We start from the raw sequence: 21,068 nt of genomic DNA on the forward strand, positions 1-21,068 counted from the left end.
GAAACAGAAACACAAGAGGATGACTAACTCTCAATAGACAAGGACAACAGAGAAGGTCCCTAGTGTGTTCCATAGGATGACTATGTCTCCATAGACAACAAGGACAGAACTTTGAGATGTTCCCCAGTGTGTTCCAAGCACTTGGATTTATATGAGCTGTTTAGAGGCATCCATGTTCCAGTTTGTTTCCCTATATTTGAACGGTGCCTAAATTTCTCCATTTGCAATGTACCCTCAACTGACTGGGCAGGGGAGAGAAGGAGGCAGTGACAAGCTCCTTGGGTTACCAGAAAGCTGGGCCTCTTTCAGTGAAGTGAGGTGGTCACAGGCAGTTTGTGGGAACCGAGAACCTAAAGGCGAGTTTGTAGCAGAAAACTAGGGCAGCAGCAACTGTGAATTTGCAGGTTGCCCCATGAGCCTCAGAGTGGTCAAGAGTGGAGAAGGCGATGTCCCACTAACGTGTCACTGAAGGTTGAACAGGAAATTCTCATACTCGACCTGATTTTGAAATCAGTTTTTATTATCTCTCCTTCACATGGCAAGCCACTTTGGGTTCTTGTAGAAAGCAGATAGCGGTTCACTAAGAGTGCTTTTTAGTGTCCTTCTCCAATTATCTAACAAGAATTAGTACGTGTTATATAAAGGTGAGAAAGGACCAACCACAATCCCCAAGCTTCCCCTCACAAGAGATTCTCAGTTTTTCTCCCTCTTCTACTGAAAGAGAACTTTTTAAGTATAATATATTCTGATTACTGTTTCTCTTCCCCCAGCACCACACCATCCAGATCCTCCCCTTCTCGACTTCCATTTTAATCTATGTCCATTTTGTCTTCCATTAGAAAATAAGGTTCTAAAAAATAATAATATAATATAAATCAAAACCAAACAATTCATAATAAGACGAAATAACTGAACAAGAAAAAAAGTCAGAGAAAGTGTATGAGAGATACATAGAGACTCAGACACATGTTTGGGCCCACATAGGAATTCCATAAAAATCCCCAAACCAGAAGCCATAATATTTATGAGAAGAACTGGTAAATTAAACAAAAACAAAAACAGAAACAAAAATTGACAACACTTGAGACAAAGAATTCCCAATGTTTCCATTGAGTTAATTTTGTGCTGGCCATTGATAGCTCTACATAGAACCTATCTTTAATAGCGTTTTATCCCCTCAGTGTGACTTTGGAGATAACCTCTGGGTTAGAAATGGGGACATGCCTTTACTTCATCCTCTTGGTCTAGACTCCATCTGGTTCAGAACCATGTAGGCCCTGTGCATGTCACCACAGTCTGAATCCAAATGTACACCAGCTCCACTGTGTCTTCAAGGCCTTGATTCCTGGTATCCTCCATGCCACGTTGGCTCTTACACTCTTTCTGTCTCCTCTGATTCAGAGCTCCCTGAGCCCAGAGGGGAAGGATATGATGGAGACATCCATTTTCAGGCTGAAGGTTCTAAAGTCTCTCACACTCTGCATCCTGTCCAGTTGTCTCAGTTTTTGTTCCCATCTACTGCAGAGAGAAGAATCTCTGATGGTGGCTTGTCAAAACACTAATCTATGACCACGGCACAATGTTTTTTGTGAGCCATTTTATTGTTATGTTCCTTTGGCAGAACACTAGTGTTTGCTTTCCCCTCGCCTATCCAGCTTCATGTTCTTGGCCACCAAGCAGTGTTGTGTATGGGCTCCATCTCATGGAGTGAGCCTTATTTCCAATCAGATATTGACTGGTTCCCTGCACAAGCTTTGTGCTACTACTGCACCAGTATATCTTGCAAACAAGCCACTCTTGTAACCGTAGCCAGGTCAGTGCTTACCTTTGTCCTGTGGTAGAAAGCAGGGCACCTTCTGGGATGGACATTAATCAGGAGGGATGAAGTCTTGGGCAGCAGCTCAGCTTCTCCTCAGCATTAGGGCCTTACTTTTGGTTTGTAGAGAGCCACCTTGGCAATCGCCTGGGTGGTTTGGGTATTTTCCTGAGAGGATTCTTAGAATTTTAGTTTTAATTCTCTCAATCTCCGTTTCTTCCTGTTTCATTATGTCTCTGTCTGCTGGAGGTTGCCCACACCTAGTATAAGCAATATTATATACATTTTTCTTCTTACATCAATATTGTATCTTTTATACCGTGAAAAATCATGGGAACATTATAAAACTCACAGCATCATTATCAACTGATATTAAACTTGATGTTAATGCAATCAATTCATTTTCAACTTCCAATGGCTGGAACAAAAACCGCAGAATACTTGCACTGTATTTTCACTAAAATTCTTGACGTATTTACATTTTGTTTCACCTTTAAAAATTTTTTAAATTTATCTTTATTTATTTATTTTTTTATGTTCCAGGTTTTATTCCCCTCCAGGCCCACCCTCCAAATGTTCCACATCCCATACCTCTTCCCTGTCCCCTCTGTCTCTAGGAGGATTTCCCCACCCCACTCACCTCACCAGATCTTTCCCTGTGGCCTCCAATCTCTTGAGGGTTAGGTGAATCTTCTCTGACTAAATCCAAACCCAGCAATCCTCTGCTATATATGTGTTGGGGGCCTCATATCAGCTGGTGTATGCTGCCTGGTTGGTGATCCAGTGTCTGAGAGATCACAGGGGTCCAGGTTAATTGAGACGGCTGGTCCTCCTACAGGGTTGCCCTCCTCCTCAGCTTCTTCCAGTTTTTCCCTAATTCAACCACAGGGCTCAGCAGCTTCTGTTCATTGGTTGGGTGTAAATATCTGCATCTGACTCTTTCAGCTGCTTGTTGGGTCTTTTGGAGGGCAGTCATGATAGGTCCTTTTTTTGTGAGCACTCTATAGCCTCAGTAATGGTGTCAGGTCTTTAGGCCTCCCCTTGAGCTGTTTCCCACTTTAGCCTGTCACTGGACTTTCTTTTCCTCAGGCTCTTCTCCATTTCTATCCCTGCAGTTCTTTCAGAGAGGAGCTATTATGGGTCAGGGTATTTGACTGTGGGATGTCAACGCCATCTCTCACTTGATGCCTTTTCTTTTTGCTGGAGGTAGGCTGTACAAGTTCCCTTTCCCCACTGTAGGGCATTTCATCTAGGGTCTCCCCATTTGAGTCCTGAGAGTCTCTCAATTCCCAGGTCTCTGGTACATTCTGGAGGGTCCTCTCAACCTCCTACCTCCTGAGGTTACCTGTTTCCATTTCAAAGCTAAATTTTTACAATTACTTTAGTGAAAAATAAGTAAGTTCGGTGGGTGAAATAGTATTGAAATTATCAATATTTGCACTCTGTCAGTATGACGGAAATTAGAATATTAAATAAGTACTCATATTACTGAGTTACTTATCCTTAATTGTAATTATTTACATTTTAATGCAAATACTTAGTTTTAAATAACAAAAATTCAAATATAACTATGCAGTAAATAAGCTAAATTAAAATCTCTCTTCTATATGATACAGAAGAATCATTTCAATATTTTAAGTTTTGCTTTGTGGCCTTGTTATCCTATTTGGATGTTTTATTTGTTCGCGAGAAGAATGTATGTTCCCTATCTGCCAGTATTATATTACTAAAACTTTTCCATTATCTTGTACATGTTTATGAATCTGTGAAACATATATTTCCTTTTTCACTTCATCATGTTTCATTTATATTTTTATTTTACTGAGACATATTTGAATATTTGCAGTTCATGAATAAACAACCTCCCATGCCCACAACTTGTTTGTGTCACATAACGTGAGAAAATCTCAACATCTTCTACATCAAGGTAAGTTCTCTAGTTGATCCTAAACTCAATGATTTGGCTGCTCTAGCTGCCCTGCTTACTCTAGTGATCTCCAATCTCTGACTCCTATCGGTAGCATTACCTGCTTCTGACCAAACGTGTTAGCATTTCTTCTAGGCTCCATCCCACAGTTACTTGGCAACAGTAAGGTATGTCTGACTCATTATAAAAGGGGCTGCTTGTCCCCTCTCACTCTCTTATCCACTTATCTTCTTACTCTCTTATCTCTCTGCCCCTTCTCCCTCTCTCTCCATCCCCTCCCCATCTCTTTCCACATATTTCTGGCCAGCTTCTACCCCTGCCCCTCTCTTTCTCTTTCTTCCCCTTTCTGTGACTTAAATTCATTCCATATCCATGCTATGGATGGTACCTCACATGGAAGAAATGCCTAAGCATGGACCCGCAGAGGCACCCCCTCCCACCTCATATACCTTGCTCTATAAAACACAGCCCTGGCCTTTTTCTTTTTATAAAACACCGCAACACCGGCCTAGCATTTATATGGTTGTGGGACAGCCAAATGCTGGTCCTCAGCCTTGCACATCATGTATGTTAACCATTAAGCTCTTCATCAAACACATAAAAAAGAGTTCTTATTGAGATAGGAAACCAAGCTCTGCTCCCAAACCCCGTGGGAGAGAGACCTCACCGCCTGATCAGGTGGGTACTCCTGAGGCTGCAGAGCGGAGGAGACCACCAACACTGCCCACCCCTGCCCACATCCCTGGCCCAAGAGGCAACTGTATAAGGCCTCTGGGTTCCCGTAGGGGAGGGCCCAGGAGCGGCAGGACCCCTGCACCTGAGACACCGCCGGAACCTGAAGGAAACAGACCGGATAAACAGTTCTCTGCACCCAAATCCCGTGGGAGGGAGAGCTAAACCTTCAGAGAGGCGGACACGCCTGGGAAACCAGAAGAGACTGAACTCTGCACACACATCTCAGACGCCAGAGGAAAACACCAAACGCCATCTGGAAGCCTGGTGCACGGAGGCTCCCGGAAAGAGCGGCGCAGATCTTCCCGGTTGCTGCCACAGCGGAGAGGACTTAGGCAGTACCCCACGAGCAAACTTGAGCCTTGGAACCACAGGTAGGACCAACTTTTCCCCTGCAAGAAATCTGCCTGGTGAACTCAAGACACAGGCCCACAGGAACAGCTGAAGACCTGTAGAGAGGAAAAACTACATGCCCGAAAGCAGAACACTCTGTCCCCATAACTGGCTGAAAGAAAACAGGAAAACAGGTCTACAGCACTCCTGACACACAGGCCTATAGGACAGTCTAGCCACGGTCAGAAATAGCAGAGCAAAGTAACACTAGAGATAATCTGATGGCCAGAGGCAAGCGCAGGAACCCAAGCAACAGAAACCAAGACTACATGGCATCATCGGAGCCCAATTCTCCCACCAAAATAAACATGGAATATCCAAACACACAAGAAAAGCAAGATCTAGTTTCAAAATCGTATTTGATCATGATGCTGGAGGACTTCAAGAAAGACGTGGAGAACTCCCTTAGAGAACAAGTAGAAGCCTACAGAGAGGAATCGCAAAAATGCCTGAAAGAATTCCAGGAAAACATAAATAAACAAGTAGAAACCCATAGAGAGGAGACACAAAAATCCCTGAAAGAATTCCAGGAAAACACAATCAAACAGTTGAAGGAATTAAAAATGGAAATAGAAGCAATCAAGAAAGAACACATGGAAACAACCCTGGACATAGAAAATCAAAAGAAAAGACAAGGAGCTGTAGATACAAGCTTCACCAACAGAATACAAGAGATGGAAGAGAGAATCTCGGGAGCAGAAGATTCCATAGAAATCATTGACTCAACTGTCAAAGATAATGTAAAGCAGAAAAAGCTACTGGTCCAAAACATACAGGAAATCCAGGACTCAATGAGAAGATCAAACCTAAGGATAATAGGTATAGAAGAGAGTGAAGACTCCCAGCTCAAAGGACCAGTAAATATCTTCAACAAAATCATAGAAGAAAACTTCCCTAACCTAAAAAAAGAGATACCCATAGGCATACAAGAAGCCTACAGAACTCCAAATAGATTGGACCAGAAAAGAAACACCTCCCGTCACATAATTGTCAAAACACCAAACGCACAAAATAAAGAAAGAATATTAAAAGCAGTAAGGGAAAAAGGTCAAGTAACATATAAAGGCAGACCTATCAGAATCACACCAGACTTTTCGCCAGAAACTATGAAGGCCAGAAGATCCTGGACAGATGTCATACAGACCCTAAGAGAACACAAATGCCAGCCCAGGTTACTGTATCCTGCAAAACTCTCAATTAACATAGATGGAGAAGCCAAGATATTCCATGACAAAACCAAATTTACACAATATCTTTCTACAAATCCAGCACTACAAAGGATAATAAATGGTAAAGCCCAACATAAGGAGGCAAGCTATACCCTAGAAGAAGCAAGAAACTAATCATCTTGGCAACAAAACAAAGAGAAGAAAAGCACACAAACATAACCTCACATCCAAATATGAATATAACAGGAAGCAATAATCACTATTCCTTAATATCTCTCAACATCAATGGCCTCAACTCCCCAATAAAAAGACATAGATTAACAAACTGGATATGCAATGAGGACCCTGCATTCTGCTGCCTACAGGAAACACACCTCAGAGACAAAGACAGACACTACCTCAGAGTGAAAGGCTGGAAAACAACTTTCCAAGCAAATGGTCAGAAGAAGCAAGCTGGAGTAGCCATTCTAATACCAAATAAAATCAATTTTCAATTAAAAGTCATCAAAAAAGATAAGGAAGGACACTTCATATTCATCAAAGGAAAAATCCACCAAGATGAACTCTCAATCCTCATCTTCGGTTGGTTTATATACAAGTGTGCAATTTCTAGGCTTGAAATAAAATGATGTTATCTGGTGCTGGATAGAGGAGCCTTATTTTTTATTATGGCAGCTTGCTATTTTTGTAACATGGTGATTTGGTTGAACACAATAAAGTACAGTAGTAACTGATCTCCCCTTCTTCCTGGATGAGTGAGGAGATGATTAAATGTTGATGTCAGCATCCTTGAGCATATTCAGATGAGCTTCTGCTTCTGTTGAAAAGGATGCTGTGTTTGATTGTGGTCCGAAGCTTTGAAGCACTACTTGGCATCTCCTTCCTTGGAGGTCTTACTGTTTAAACATAACAGATTTGATAGCTTGTTGGTAAGGTGAGGTCCAGCTTGTCTCCACTAGGTCATCTTCATGTGAATCCGGTGGTTATACGGTTTTGTTCTAGGGATATTTCATTTTTTTAATAACGGTTTTAGCTGACATTCATGGAGAGAATAAATCCTTAGAACTGTGCCACTAGTGTAAGGAAATCCTGTCTAGAGTATGTTTCTTTACAAAGCTGTGTCACACCATCCTTTGGGCCCTCTGCTGGAAAAGTAGAATCAAGTCTCAAATAATGCCTTTTAAATTGTATCCTCTAGTATTATAGATGTAGGACAGTACTGTATCATACCTCTGTGGATGTAAAATAGCTTGTACCTGCTTTATGATACGTAGCAGTGACCGTGCTTTATCAGAGCTGTTTTTAATGATGTTGCTCAGAATGTTTTCTTTCCAGATGATGATTGAGAAGCTAATTTAAAAAAAAATGGTGCCAGGTACCACAAGAGTAACAGAACTGTGCTGTTTTCTCGGGTTTTGTTTTTTTACTTTTTTTTTTTAATGGAGTGTGCTGGATGTCTCTACAGTTTTGTTCAGATGACTGCAGAACCTGGAAAAGCTGTTGCTGCTGTTGATGCATTACACACTGCTATTATTGGTCTTTTTATATAAATATAAATATATATATACAGATATATAATTTGAATTTTTTGAAACTTTAGCTGTGCTGTCAACTTTGGAAAAAAGTATCCCCGTTTACTGTGTTGAGTTGGCACTGTACAGAAATTAACAGCCATATTGGTCTAGAAATGTTGAACTTAAGTTTTTTCCATTTGTACAGGGGTAACACACTGTATTAAATATGTAAGGTCTTATCTACGTGGGTTTGATTACAAAAACTAATAAAGTATTCTCTAAATTAAAAAAAAAAAGAATATCCTTGGCAGGGAATGGGAAGGCAAAGTTTAGAACAGAAGCAGAAGGAACACCCATTCAGAGCCTGCCCCACATGTGGCCCATACCTATACAGATATTAGATAAGATGGATGAAGCAAAGAAGTGCAAGCTGACAGGAACCAGATGTAGATCTCTCCTGAGAGACACAGCCAGAATACGGCAAATACGTAGCCAAATGCCATCATTAAACCACTGAACTGAGAACGGGGCCCCCGTTGAAGTAATCAGAGAAAGGACTGGAAGAGCTTGAAGGGGGTTAAGACCCCATATGAACAACAATTCCAACCAACCAGAGCTTCCAGGGACCAAGCCACTACCCAAAGACTATACATGGACTGACCCTGGACTCCAACTGCATATGTAGCAATGAATAGCCTAGTAAGAGCACCAGCGGAAGGGGAAACCCTTGGTCCTGCCAAGACTGAACCCCCAGTGAACATGACTGTTGGGGGGAGGGCGCTAATGGGGGAAGGATGGGGAGGGGAACACCCAAATAAAAGGGGAGGGGAAAGGGTTGAGGGACGTTGGCCTGGTAATCGGGAAAGGGAATAACAATCGAAATGTAAATAAGAAATACTCAAGTTAATAAAGATGAAAAAAAAAAAAGAGATAGGTAACCAAACTCTCCATTCAAGTTTCTCTTTCTACACAAACCTGGTAACAGCTATTGTAAGTTGTTAACTACTCCTTTTGTACAGCAATGACAACGATATAACAAACATCAGAACCTTTGTCTTAGTAATACCAATGATATGCAATAATGACTTTGTATCTTTGCAGAGGCATGATCAGGCACATGCAAATTACAGGCATCATTCTTGTAGGCTGCTGCAAATAAAATGCACACAGGCTAATACATACACACATAGGGAAAGTTAGGCATGCATCCCCAAATCTATCTGCATATGTAGAAAACAAGCAAAACCTCACCCTACATATGTCCCAAAAAGTCACTGCACAAAAATTACTCTTTTCAAACAGAACAAGTATTTGAGTCTTGTCTTATAGCCACAGTAGCAAAATTTGAGGTGATTGATACCAAAGGGCAGTCTGACTTTAAGCATGTCCTTTGAATATTGTACAAGAACACATGTTTCTGTAAAGTCTTTACTGGTGAAGATTCATTGACTAATTCTTTTGTTCATTTCTTTTGAAAGTCACTATCATTTCTGCAAAGGCTGTGTTCAAGATAAAGTTAAACCAGTGAAAACACTGGGACTTTGAAAATTATTGTCTACTTTTCTGGGGTTTATTAGGACATAATGTTTTGCTCCTTAATTATAATAGCAAAAAAAGGAGCTCTTAAACAATTAATATTTATGAAAACATGAATTTTAATTTCTTAGTTTAAAATTTATTTTATACTAATATATAAAAGTATATAATAAAATTATTTTATGTGGGAAATATTATAAATATGAACCTTTGGGAAGAAAATATTGCAAAAAACCTACATGTTCAAAACTGACCAAAATTTGAGCTGGAGAAATGGCTCAGCTGTTAAAGGCTAGGCTCACAACTTAAAATAACCAACTTCACAATAATTAATATAACCACTTATGAATACTAATTAGCATCTTAATCAAGTTTTCCAGAAGCATGACATTGGTTTACAAACTCACAATACATAGACTAAAAACGCTTTGCAATAATTCTGTTATTATACTTTTGACAAACTCAGGATAAGCTTTTGAAATATTTTTTTTACAAAATTACATAAATGAGAATATATTAAATGTGTCCTGTAATGACTATGAGCGGAGACTTCCAGTCATTCAAGAGCAGTCTTATAGGTAACAACAATTGTGATTGTTACCATCAAATGGGACAGTAAGGGAAAGCAGATGATCCTTTGGATTCTAGTCACAAGTTCATGTGAAGGGAGCCAGAGATCTGCAAGGAGAAAAGGAAGCAGTGAAAAAGGTGGAGGGAAACAGCTGCTTGGAGTGTGGGGGTGGGCTAACATGCATACAGATTAGGAAAGATAAACTCAGACAAAATGCCACATCCTCAAATCTAATTTTACCTTTAGAACGGACTTTTGTATATTCAGTAAATGTGTGCTTTGTAAAGACTTGGAGAATTTAGCAACACATCAAAAATCTGTACATATGTATGTATCTGTATATGAATGTATATATATATATGGTGTTATGTATATATGCATGTATGTATTTATGTACATATGTTTACCGTAGCCAATTTGGAGGTTGGATTATTACATGCAAAATGAATTATAACGAACTGGTTTCCAACTCCAGTGCAGCATTCCTCTGACAAAGAAAGGTGAATACATATTTTAAGAGTCATGGCAATTTTCTTCATTTCCTTCAAGGTGTTAGGACCACTTTGAGGGTATAATTTTAGACAGGTTACTTCTTGTGTAGTCACTTGACTGGAGTGCAGCAGAAGATGTCAGGAATTATTCTTTAGGTAAATGTCTTTAAGGCATTAACATAGTAAGTCTTCTGTAAGCTTGAATAGAATATGAAGCCTAAGACCATCCAACTGGGTGAAATGTAGGGTGAACGCTCTTTCTGTTGCAGCTTTATCCAAAAGTCTTGTTCAAATGTCCTCAAACCCTTGAGCTATATCTAACTTTAAAAATAAAAACATTTCAACAGGTGTCTGGGTTCAACATAAATTCATAGTTGGGACTAGGAAACACAATAGATTGGCAAAAATTAAAGAAAGGCATGGAAGTCTGGCATGGTGGTTGGCTTTTGTTGCTATGATAAAATATTTTGATCAAAAGCAACTCAGGGATTTATTTCAACATATACTTTTGGGTCACTTCCATAACTGAGGAGGGAAACCAGGGATGGGAGCAGAAAGCAGGAAGGAACACTGATTGATGCTTCCATTTCAGTCATTCTTTTATAGCACAGGGGTATGTGTCTAGAAATGGTGCCACAGACAAAGGTTAGGGCCATTCCGTCTCAGTCATTCCTAAGAATAGTTTGCCACAGTAGAGACTACAAAGCCAATCTGACAGAGGCAGTTTCTCAATTGATACTCCTTCTTCCCAGGTTGTGTCATGTTTACAATGAGGTAACCAGAACACCTGGCATGGTGGCTTAGGGCAGTAATCCAAGCTTCTTAGGAAGCTGAGGTAGTAGTGTCTAAAACTCAATGACAGCCAAATCTGTAGAAATCCATGCTGGTTCCAGGCATAAAACCATGTAAGTTTTGTTCCTAAAATAGAAATGTGAAAAAGTAGACTAGAATCAAGTCCTTGTGTGGCATATGATTTTGAGTGTAAAAAACCTCATGCATAAAAATATCAGTAACATGAAGCAAGACTTCACAGGAATATCTTTTAGAATGTCTATAATATTATTGAGCCTCATGACTAGAATGGGTGCATTAAATTTTTTATTTTATAAATAATGATTTAGATGATTATGACAATTTTGATATGTGATAATTTTCGAAGACCAGATGCCAAGTGGGGGTGTACTGATAGTATTTTTACCACGTGCATGATCATTATTTCGCTATAATGCTTTTATTTATTGATTACCAATAGTGTTTAAAACGAAATCTTATCCTTTATTTTGAATGTCTCAAAAGGTCAGAGATGTCTTTATATTTAAAGAAAAAGAACAAGTATTTTGTGTTTGAAACTGTTACATGACATTAGGCTACCTATAAAATAGACAATATCAACATCAAACAAAGGGGAGTCTGTTACCCATCATTTCAGGGATGTTCATGGCCATGAAACCTCTGGAAGGTTCAGCTCAAACTAACCTAAGTTTTTATTTCCTAAAGTCTACAGAAATAGAATTTAGAATCTTAGAGCCATCAGTATGACTTGTATAGTCATGGGCTACCTAAAGACATTCTGTGGCTAAGGGTGTGCCTCAGTGGCACATAGCACTTGCCTAGCATGTGGGAGCATTTTCAGCAACACAACAAACAGAAAAAAGATGATGAAAATATCTGATCAACAATGAATCATGTGTAACTATGGTCCTGAAATATTATGTATTTGAAGACACTTCAGCTGCTACAGTTGTCCTATTACAATCTCATTACATGGGACTGTGTAATGATGCATTTCTCAGAATGTGACTGTCATTAATTGAACCATGAATTGTGGGGTTCTCTGCAACCAACAGAGCCAGGAGGGTAATGATCAGAAGGAAACAGTGGAAATTAGGAGCCAGTGTTGATTCAAACATAGTCTGATCTCGATTGGTTATTTCAGGTATGTTTAAGCACATTGCAATTTGGGAAAAAAAGTTTCCCAATGAAAATTAACCCCATGTACACAACAAAGCTTAAGATACGACTATATAGAAATTCTTTGTAAAGTACAAGTGACGTCTTCCAATAAAAACAGATTTTACAGATTATCTAAGAAAATAAGCTCAAGATTAGGGTCTGGAGGAGGATATGATATGGCTTCAGCCACACAGTGCAAAAGTCACCAGTCTATTAGTCACTTCCACTCCCAGCTTTCTGAGTAGAAAACAGGTTACACGTCTTGCTCTTTGAAGAGACAACATTGTGTGCTTAACATTCCTGATTCTCCTACTGCTTATCTGTGGGTACATTAACTTACATGCCTTGTGCAATAAGTCAACCTATATTTCTATTCATTATATTTTATTTTTATAAACTAAATCTTATTTCAAGATTCATATATATTCCATATATATACTCTATGTGTGTTCAATTCATCACAACTAAATTTATTTTATTAAAAAACATCTTAGTGTACTTTGAGATTTAGTTCTCAAGTATTGTAGACCATGGTCTGTTCATTAATGTTTCTTTTTCTTATTTGATATAATTATATGTATTACCGGTATAGACATTGACCCACAGTTTGAAACTATACAATCCTTTATCTGTTATATAGAACATATTTTTATTACACACAACAATGTGGGTTTTTACTATTTGGGCATGTAACTCTACGAAATCTATGTTTAGATAATAATATAACAAAAATTTAAAAACAAAGTGAAGTGATTTAATATAACAAGAATATTTAGATTTATACTTTTAATTTTTTCAAATTAGTCATCTGTAAGGATAGTCCTGTGAATATAACTTTCTTTTGGCTCTTACTGAAGGAATTTTGACACTTAAAGATGAATAATTTGGAGGTAAAAAAGATGTAAATGGGCTTTACTTTTTTACAATGATAATAAAATTAATTCATTTTTTAGGAATTAACAAAAGTCGTGTGTAAAACTATAGGAAGGATTTGGCCATTTAATGATTAATGTAGATGAGAGACTTTGATGCAAAAAGAAGAGTAGAAGGAATTATTCAAATTTTCTTAAATAGTTAGTGAATGAATATTATATTGATGAAAATTATCCTACCGAAATGTTTATTAGTATCAGGGAATTACATCGTAGCATTTCAGAATGAAAGCAATTGAATAAACAGTAAAGGTTGAAGGTTGTTGGAACTTTTGATTGTTTGAAAAAGAGTGAAATGACTGATTCATTGAATTTTAAGAAGTAAAGAATTAAACTGTAAAATGCAAGACATGAATACTTAATGTTAAATTAACAAACTGAAGTTAAAATAACAAATTTATGTAATGGAATGTCGTCAGTGAAAATATTGTGAACAGGCAAGGAAAGAGAAAAACTAGAGTTTCTGGGATAGAAATCTTCAAAATTAAATGAATTAATTAATTCATTAATACATTGAATGTATTAATTATACATTCAAGCAAATTATAAGTAATATATTGCAATAATCTAATATACATTAATATAAGCTAAATAATATTTAACTTAATATGGTCTTGTCTTGTTAACATATGAATGAAAAACTCTCAACATAGGCATAAGGAATAATGAAAGTAACAAAATGATAATGAGCCAATACTGTACTATCATATGATGACAAAATTATTATTGGAGATGAAGAATATTGAATAATGACAAGATTGTCATTCAAACCACTAATAACATTTCAATTGTTCTTGTATACCTAAAAGTAAAGAAATGAATAATAAAGCATAGAATTGGAAGACAAGAGTTTAGTCCCAAATGGGACCTAGATACATCGCTCCACATTTCTGCCAGCAGATGACTCTGTGAGGTTATGGACAACCTTAAGCTGGAGAGTTAACACTGGCTCTCACTGACGTACCCACTTCTGTGAGCATAGAAGGCTCAGATTCTTAGATCCACAAGGAAAATTTATGCAGAAATATGTAAATATTTCTCAGCATATAATTAGAAAGTATTTAAAGATGAGCTATTCACACAATAGCCATGACCATGTTTACAGAAGACATTCAAATTGCACATGTTCAAGCTTAAACTTAAATTAAAAAAGTAAATAACATGTAAAATAAGTTTAAAGTAAGTTCTTTGGTCTTAGTAGCCATATTCACAGCCACATGTCAACATCATTAAAAATTTCCTTTGTCATATCAAGAAAAAAATCAATAAATGGTCAAAGGTTCGAAGCATTTGGTTTCCAAATCTGAAGCATATTTCTAAGTAAGAATAGGACAAATATATTATCACTAAATCTCCTCAGTTAAAAATTATAATGGATACATAGCAAAACTTCCCTCATGAATAATAGATTCCATCAAAGTCCTTACTTCAGAAAAGGAGATATTTCAGTATGAATATGTATTGGAAGAAATTGAAATCAGGAAAGCCAAATAAGGTGAAGTTCACAATCAATGAAGCCAAAAGCAGAAAACAATAAACGGTACCACATTACAATCAAGAACAAAATTCCAACAGAAAAGTCCAATAAGGACAAAAGTCCCTTTCATTGAAAAGATAGAAGAAAGCCGCTGTTGTTAACATATGCCCATAAGCCTCTCCTCCAACAGACACAATGGCTGCTGACACTTTGATTTCAGTCTGTGCTACACAGGGAGATCTCATCTCAACCAAACCAAAACCAAACAAAGCTAAACAAACAAAACCAAAGGGTTTGGGGATGGTCCAGAAGGTAACAGTGTTTGCCATTTAACATGCCAATCTCAGTTTGATCCCTGAATCCCACATAGTAGAAGGAGGAAGCCACCTTTTATAAGATGTCCTCTGACCTTTGTACAGGCTCAATGAAAGCATGTATGCACACATACATGCACACACACACACACACACACACACACACACACACAAAATCAAAAAGATATAAGTCAAAGACATATTGTGAGATCATGAAAATAACAGAAGAAATAATAGACCCATATAATTAACCAACGGCCCATGAAAAAGTATTAAGAAGGTATAAATATTTTATATCTATATTTTAATAAATGTTCTAAGTTTTACAGGCCTCAGATATTGAAAGTATATTAATAAAAATTTTCTGGGTATCCAGTGGACAAATGTCTTAGAACATATTTGCATATTTACACACATAACTACACAGATATGCTATACATATGCTTATGTATATATGTATATATATATATGTGAAAATGTAGATTAAAAGTGGATGACCTAAGTGTACTACAGAAGCCAAATTTGCAATTTACAACTGGCAATTCTACAAAGTCCTATGAAAGTGCATTGACTCGTAGATTTGAAATGTAACAACTCTTCTGTACAAAGCCTCCTTAGATGTATGCTAAAAGTTAATATTATGAGTAGCTTGATCAAAAAGACTCAGATACAAAAGTAATATTCATTACTTTTTGAGTGCTTACATATTCCAATAATTGTTTTGCAAGAAATGGTCATTGAAACAAATAATATAATCCAATTTAAGATATACACAATCACAAGTCTATTTTCAGGTTGTGAAATGTAACATTACCTGGCAGACTTCAAATGAAGGTGTTTTAGTTGGTGAATTTGCACTTACAAACATATGTATGTAAAGTTGTACAGTTTTCTGCCGTGAGATGAGAAGTTGACATCATGATACAGTTATATTCATCATGCAGCATCTCCGTTATCCTACAATAGTGCAAACACAAAATTCACTTATAAATGTATGTCTATATTCGGCTAATCTACCAAATGAGTGACTTCTATAAGTCATTGCAAAAGAAGTCTCACAAAAGTCATGAAAGTCAGCAATGACGTCTTCACTAATAGTGGGGTAAGAGGTAATTGTTATGAAAGCCAAGTAGCCCATTCTTCAGAGTCACATGAGCAGCTCATTCTGCCAGTCTATAATTCAGCTTCATTTGTTGACAACATTCTTCTGAGGCTTTCTTTGTATATTTTTCTGGTCTATTGCATCCTTCATGAGAACTTACCTTGGTTTGAAAGTTGAGCCATTTTCCCAAACCCAGGGCTGACTTCTGCTCTTTCGAAAGAATCCAGTCCATGAGACCAGTGAAAAGGACTCCAGAAAAGCCTATCAGAGAAGCAAGGAATTTTCATCATTATGAAGGCTTTTACTGTTTTCAAAATGTGTTAGTGTATCCTGTCATAATATGGTTATTATGTAAACTTATTAAAGTTGACCACACATCTTATATTTCCAAAGCATTCACATGTGTGGATTTTTGACCTAGAATTAACATTTAAATGCTTATATTTAGAAGTTTTATTCTTCTATTAGTGGGAACTATTGTGACTGATTTTTGAAATTTAATAGTCATTCATTCTAACAATACACAGATAAGAAGGATTTAAATAAAATTTCAGATACTATACATGAAATTCTCTGGATGCTGTGCTCAAATCAATCTATTTTTCTACTAATCCTTTGAATTTTGTTTTGGAAGAAAATTAATGGGATATTATTGAAGAAATGATTGACATAGCACATGAATCTTTGTTTTCTTGGCCTTGCATTATTCTATAGTGAAGGCCCTGCTGCTGTCTGTGAGTGTTCTGATTGAGTAATATACAACGGTATTAATATTTCTCTTGGCTACTGCGCTAAAACAAGGTTAAACTTAGAAAATAATCATGAAAAGTACAAACAACAGATTGGGAAGTCCAGAAGTAAAAAGGTGGAAGTGTTTTGCATCTTAAAATGAGGAATGGTAGAGAGTCGGGCATCTCCTGTCCCTCACATGACAGAAGGAAATGACCTTACCTACTGTCCTCGAGTGCTCATGTTACAGCAGGTGGGTCCTCTAAGTTAATCCCTCCTCTGTGTGGAATGTAGTCTTACCAGAAACCACGGATAAGCCTAATAGTGCTAGACTGTGGTATCTGTCATCCAACCCGAGTCATCGTGACATTTTACAAGAACCGGTAAGCATGGTTAACCAGAGGTTGTGGATTATTTTCTCACTAAAGGACACCAGGGTAGGGCTGTGGTGCATATAAATGTTATGTGTAGAAAAAATGTGCCCAAGAGCTCTACTCTCACTGCTGGCACACAGGAAAATGGGTTACAGAATGGAATGCTCACATAATACAGAAATGATGGCAATCTGCAGATATTGTGGCAATAATGTGGATGGACTACCCCAAAGATCATCAAAAAGGCAAACGGAGCAAGATAAAAATGTTGATTCTACTTACATATAGCTCAGCAGCAAAGACAATTTATGAAAGCAAATGTCAAGAAAATTGTCTTTGGCAGAAAGGCCTGATGAGGGCCATGGAGGAAATGGATACATCTGCCCTGTGATCTGATTATCATTACCTCCACCTATCACTCTTATATAGATTTTTATGAATATTTTATCTCATATAGATTTTATATAGTTATATATATTACATATCCTATACATTTTATGTCCTTTTATTATATATTCATATATTATTAAAATTATATATTATATTATAATTACAGTATTACATACCCTGATTATTTAATATTTTTTATTATATATTTAGAAGGTATTGAATTATATAATATATATTGTATTATTATATTGCATATCTTATATATTTTACATCTGCTCATTATATATTTATGTTATTAAAATTATGTGTTATTATATTAGTAAATTACATATCTTATATAATACATCTTTTTATATTACTAAAATTATATCATTATATTATTATATTTTATATTATTAATATATAATTATGCATTGTATTATATATAATATATCATATATTATATCTCATATAGATTTTATATAGATATTTTCATATTTAGATTTTTTCCATTTACAGTAAAACTAAATGGCAAAGTTTATTTCAGACTAAAAGCACCTGTACAGGGGCTGGAGAGATGGCTCAACGGTTAAGAGCACCCGACTGCTCTTCCAGAGGTCATGAGTTCAATTCCCAGCAACCACATGGTGGCTCACAACCATCTGTAAAGAGATCTGATGCCCTCTTCTGGTGTATCTGAAGACAGCTACAGTGTACTTATATATAATAAATGAATAAATCTTTAAAAAAAAAAAGCACCTGTACAAGGATAGGTTTCCTAAAATCAAAAACTGGAAATAAATATTTGCTACCAGCACGCAAATACAAATAAAACATTATAAAATAAAACTATAAAACATTATACAGTGTTGTAAATACATGAGACATGAATATAAATAGGAACGAGCAGGTTGGTGGTGCCACACGCTGTTAATCCCGTCACTCAGGAGGGCAAGGCAGCCAGATCTCTGTGACTTTGAGGACAACCTGGTCTAAAGAATGAGTTCCAGAACAGACAAGGCTACACAGAGAAACTGTTTCCTAAAAACAAAATGACATGAATGGGCTCTATGAACATCACATTGACAGGAAGAAAGGTTAAGTAATGATCGACACATGTCACCTCTTACCTGCTCCTCTTCACTATCTATGTGAAGCAGGCTACAGTTTTTGGAAACGCAGGACGTCAAAGCATCATTCCAAGATTTTCTCTCCACACTAATGTAATAACAGTTGTGGGAATATGACATCCAATCATCTGGACAACGAGTACAAGGTCGTGCTGAAAAGAGATTGTGGTTTATATCTAGAAGCAACATGAACTTATAATGAAAATTAGTTTACATGTTTGTCTAATTTTAAACATCCATGTGTAGAGTACTCCTATGTGCCCTATATGCTTGTACCTAGAAAACAAAATGCACACTCAAATACACTCAGAGTCAACTGCTGGCCCATAGTTTATGTGTCCATCTAAAGCACATAAACTCAAACAAATTCTCTTTCTACAGATTTTTTTCTTTTAATAATCACTGATTTAACCTCTTTTCTTAAAAGACTGAGTTCATAGTTTCGTAGTAGAAATCTTAAGTCTATTATTAAGATTGTTGATAGTTATTTTATAATTATTTATACTTATTGCTCAACACAAATCATTACAATCCTTTAATATTTTAAGAGAATATAGTGTTAGTGCTTCCAGATTGTTCTCTTCCTAGGAATATAACTTTTGCGTGACTTAACTTAGGCACAAAATGTAATGTGCATAAACATCAGAACTTTGGAAGCAAAGGGCGTGTACCTTTCTGGGTTCTATTCAGGAGGGAGTGGATCTGCTTCTTCTGTTCAGTATCTGCAGAGTTAAAGGCATTCTTAAGAAATTTGAAATCTAAAATTATCATAACAATTTTAGCTTCTTAGTTTGAAATTAACGTACTATTTGAGTTAAAATAATACAGAATACATTCGCAGTTGCTAAAATATAAATAATATGTTCAAAACTTGGAAAGCCTACATTTCAACATCTTCACCCTACAATCCATGGCAGGGATGACACTTTCAAATCTTTATTTGTATTTTTCAGTGAAGTATTCTAAAGTGTGTTGTTGAATTATAAAGCTGTAATTGGTATAGTTAGCGCACATATTATAATAATAACCCTGTCATTTATAAGTTTGACAGAATTAAAATAACCATTCCGTATTTAATTGAAATTTGTACTTGAAAATAAAAGCTTTGTTTCTTAACAGCAAGGAGCACTGAGAGACATGAGGTTATTAAAGTGGAGGGCTCTCTTAAAATCTCTCTCAAAAACATGCTTACATGAAGAAACAATTCTTGTTGAGAACACCAGAGTGATCAATAAGGCAAACCAGATGATGCCCAGGATCCCAGAAATGAGCTTCTCTGGAGGTGATGAAAAATCTACAGAAATAAATGGAAGTGTTAAGAGAAAATATCAGACACAGATGCTCATAGGCTTTACACAGAAGAGAGCCCAGAGAATCAGATTAATTCAGCCCCCAGACTTGCCTCTATGCTGCAATCATGCTGTAGCAAATATCATTGCATTTTTAGTGAACAAAATGATTTATATAGTCTTGTAACAATGTCTGAATGCAACTGTGTTTACAACTTGCATTACAACTGCATGGGTCAAGTTACAGCTCTTTTCTTTCCCCTTTGGCCCTTTTCCCACCTTTGCACGCTGGCTGGCACTATAGAACTGTTAAGCTGAAAAATCAATGCCTTACTTTTGCAGTAGCCCTGCCTGCTGATCTTGAGATGCTTCTGGGAAGCATGTTGAAAGCTAAATTCCAGCAGGTGATCTCCTGCTTGATTACTGAAATGGAGCTGCGACTGGGTTTTCTTTGTGGATTTCCTGGGTTCTGAGGCACTTTCAGTTCCGAGCAGGTGACTCATGACTCCTGCCTGCAGGCCAGTGAGTGATATCAATTCTGGGCTCTGTGGTAATTCTACTTATGTTCTATGCTGGGGAGATTCTATTGAAGAAGCTACACATCGTGATGCAATAAAAAGGGAGGGGCCCAAAGAACTGGCACTTTTGTATAGTTGAAGTATCTAAATTTTACCTTGGAGTTTGAGCTCACGTGCTATGCTTCAAAAGATATTCTTTGACAAATAATTTTTGGTAGGGAAAATGAAAAAATAAATTAGGGAGACGAAAAGGTTCACAAATAAAGGGCTAAATTTATATATTAGATCCTATTTTTATAGGAATAATACTGCGAAATATTTTAATGTCTTCATGAAAAGGACACATGCTCTAATAGAAAATAATTATGCATACATTTTATGATGTTTGATTTTAATAAGCACTAGAAACTCAATGTTCTAAAATACTGAGTAGAAAGGTTGATATATTGAAATTATTGGCATTATCTTATTTTAGTCATATGAATTTAATAAAGAGAACTAGGTGCTATTAAATTAGTATCTATTGGATTAATGAAAATATTCAGAGAAATCACCAAAAATGAGGATACTGTAAATATTGGAAAATGTTTTGTGTCAAAATAAACATGTATAAATTAAACAATATTTGAAATATTTAAAAGTTTTTTTCTCAAAGGTGATCTTTAGTTATTATTTTACTTGAGTTATTGATTTAATGGCTAAACTTTGAAATTATAAAGTGATAAACTGAGG

The 21,068-nt window shown here is 36.6% G+C and overlaps 1 protein-coding gene across 4 annotated transcripts; it reads right to left on the bottom strand.

Moving 5' to 3' along the window:
• Positions 1-1,825: 1,825 nt before the first annotated feature.
• On the bottom strand, positions 1,826-20,386 carry Klrc2 (killer cell lectin like receptor C2). Of its 4 annotated transcripts, XR_015685359.1 has the most exons (8): positions 20,153-20,379; positions 19,722-19,823; positions 19,201-19,251; positions 18,530-18,681; positions 16,088-16,188; positions 15,640-15,782; positions 2,457-2,603; positions 1,826-2,076 (listed from the first exon to the last, which is right to left on the bottom strand). XR_015685359.1 is itself a non-coding variant. In XM_087656458.1 (7 exons), exons 1-6 carry the CDS (start codon positions 20,319-20,321, stop codon positions 15,665-15,667), a joined length of 693 nt encoding a protein of 230 aa, XP_087512584.1. In that variant the 5' UTR covers positions 20,322-20,386; the 3' UTR covers positions 6,678-6,933; positions 15,640-15,664. The 4 variants fall into 4 exon arrangements, 3 of the variants coding, with proteins under 3 accessions (XP_087512584.1, NP_062134.1, XP_087512583.1); XM_087656458.1 differs by lacking the exons at positions 1,826-2,076; positions 2,457-2,603 and adding an exon at positions 6,678-6,933 and having other exon boundaries at positions 20,153-20,386; NM_019261.2 differs by lacking the exons at positions 1,826-2,076; positions 2,457-2,603 and adding an exon at positions 9,205-9,765 and having other exon boundaries at positions 20,153-20,348.
• Positions 20,387-21,068: the final 682 nt, after the last annotated feature.

This window comes from Rattus norvegicus, chromosome 4 (assembly GCF_021556685.1).
Source record: "Rattus norvegicus strain SHRSP/BbbUtx chromosome 4, alternate assembly SHRSP_T2T, whole genome shotgun sequence".
Lineage (NCBI taxonomy): Eukaryota > Metazoa > Chordata > Mammalia > Rodentia > Muridae > Rattus > Rattus norvegicus.

Excerpts from the sequence above, each read along its gene's own strand:
- Klrc2 (XM_087656458.1), bottom strand. The coding sequence starts at position 20,321 with ATGAGTCACCTGCTCGGAACTGAAAGTGCCTCAGAACCCAGGAAATCC. Across the intron at positions 19,824-20,152 it reads CAGGCAGGGCTACTGCAAAA|ATTTTTCATCACCTCCAGAG; the intron begins GTAAGGCATTGA and ends TTATTTCTGTAG. Across the intron at positions 19,252-19,721 it reads AACAAGAATTGTTTCTTCAT|ATACTGAACAGAAGAAGCAG; the intron begins GTAAGCATGTTT and ends TTAACTCTGCAG.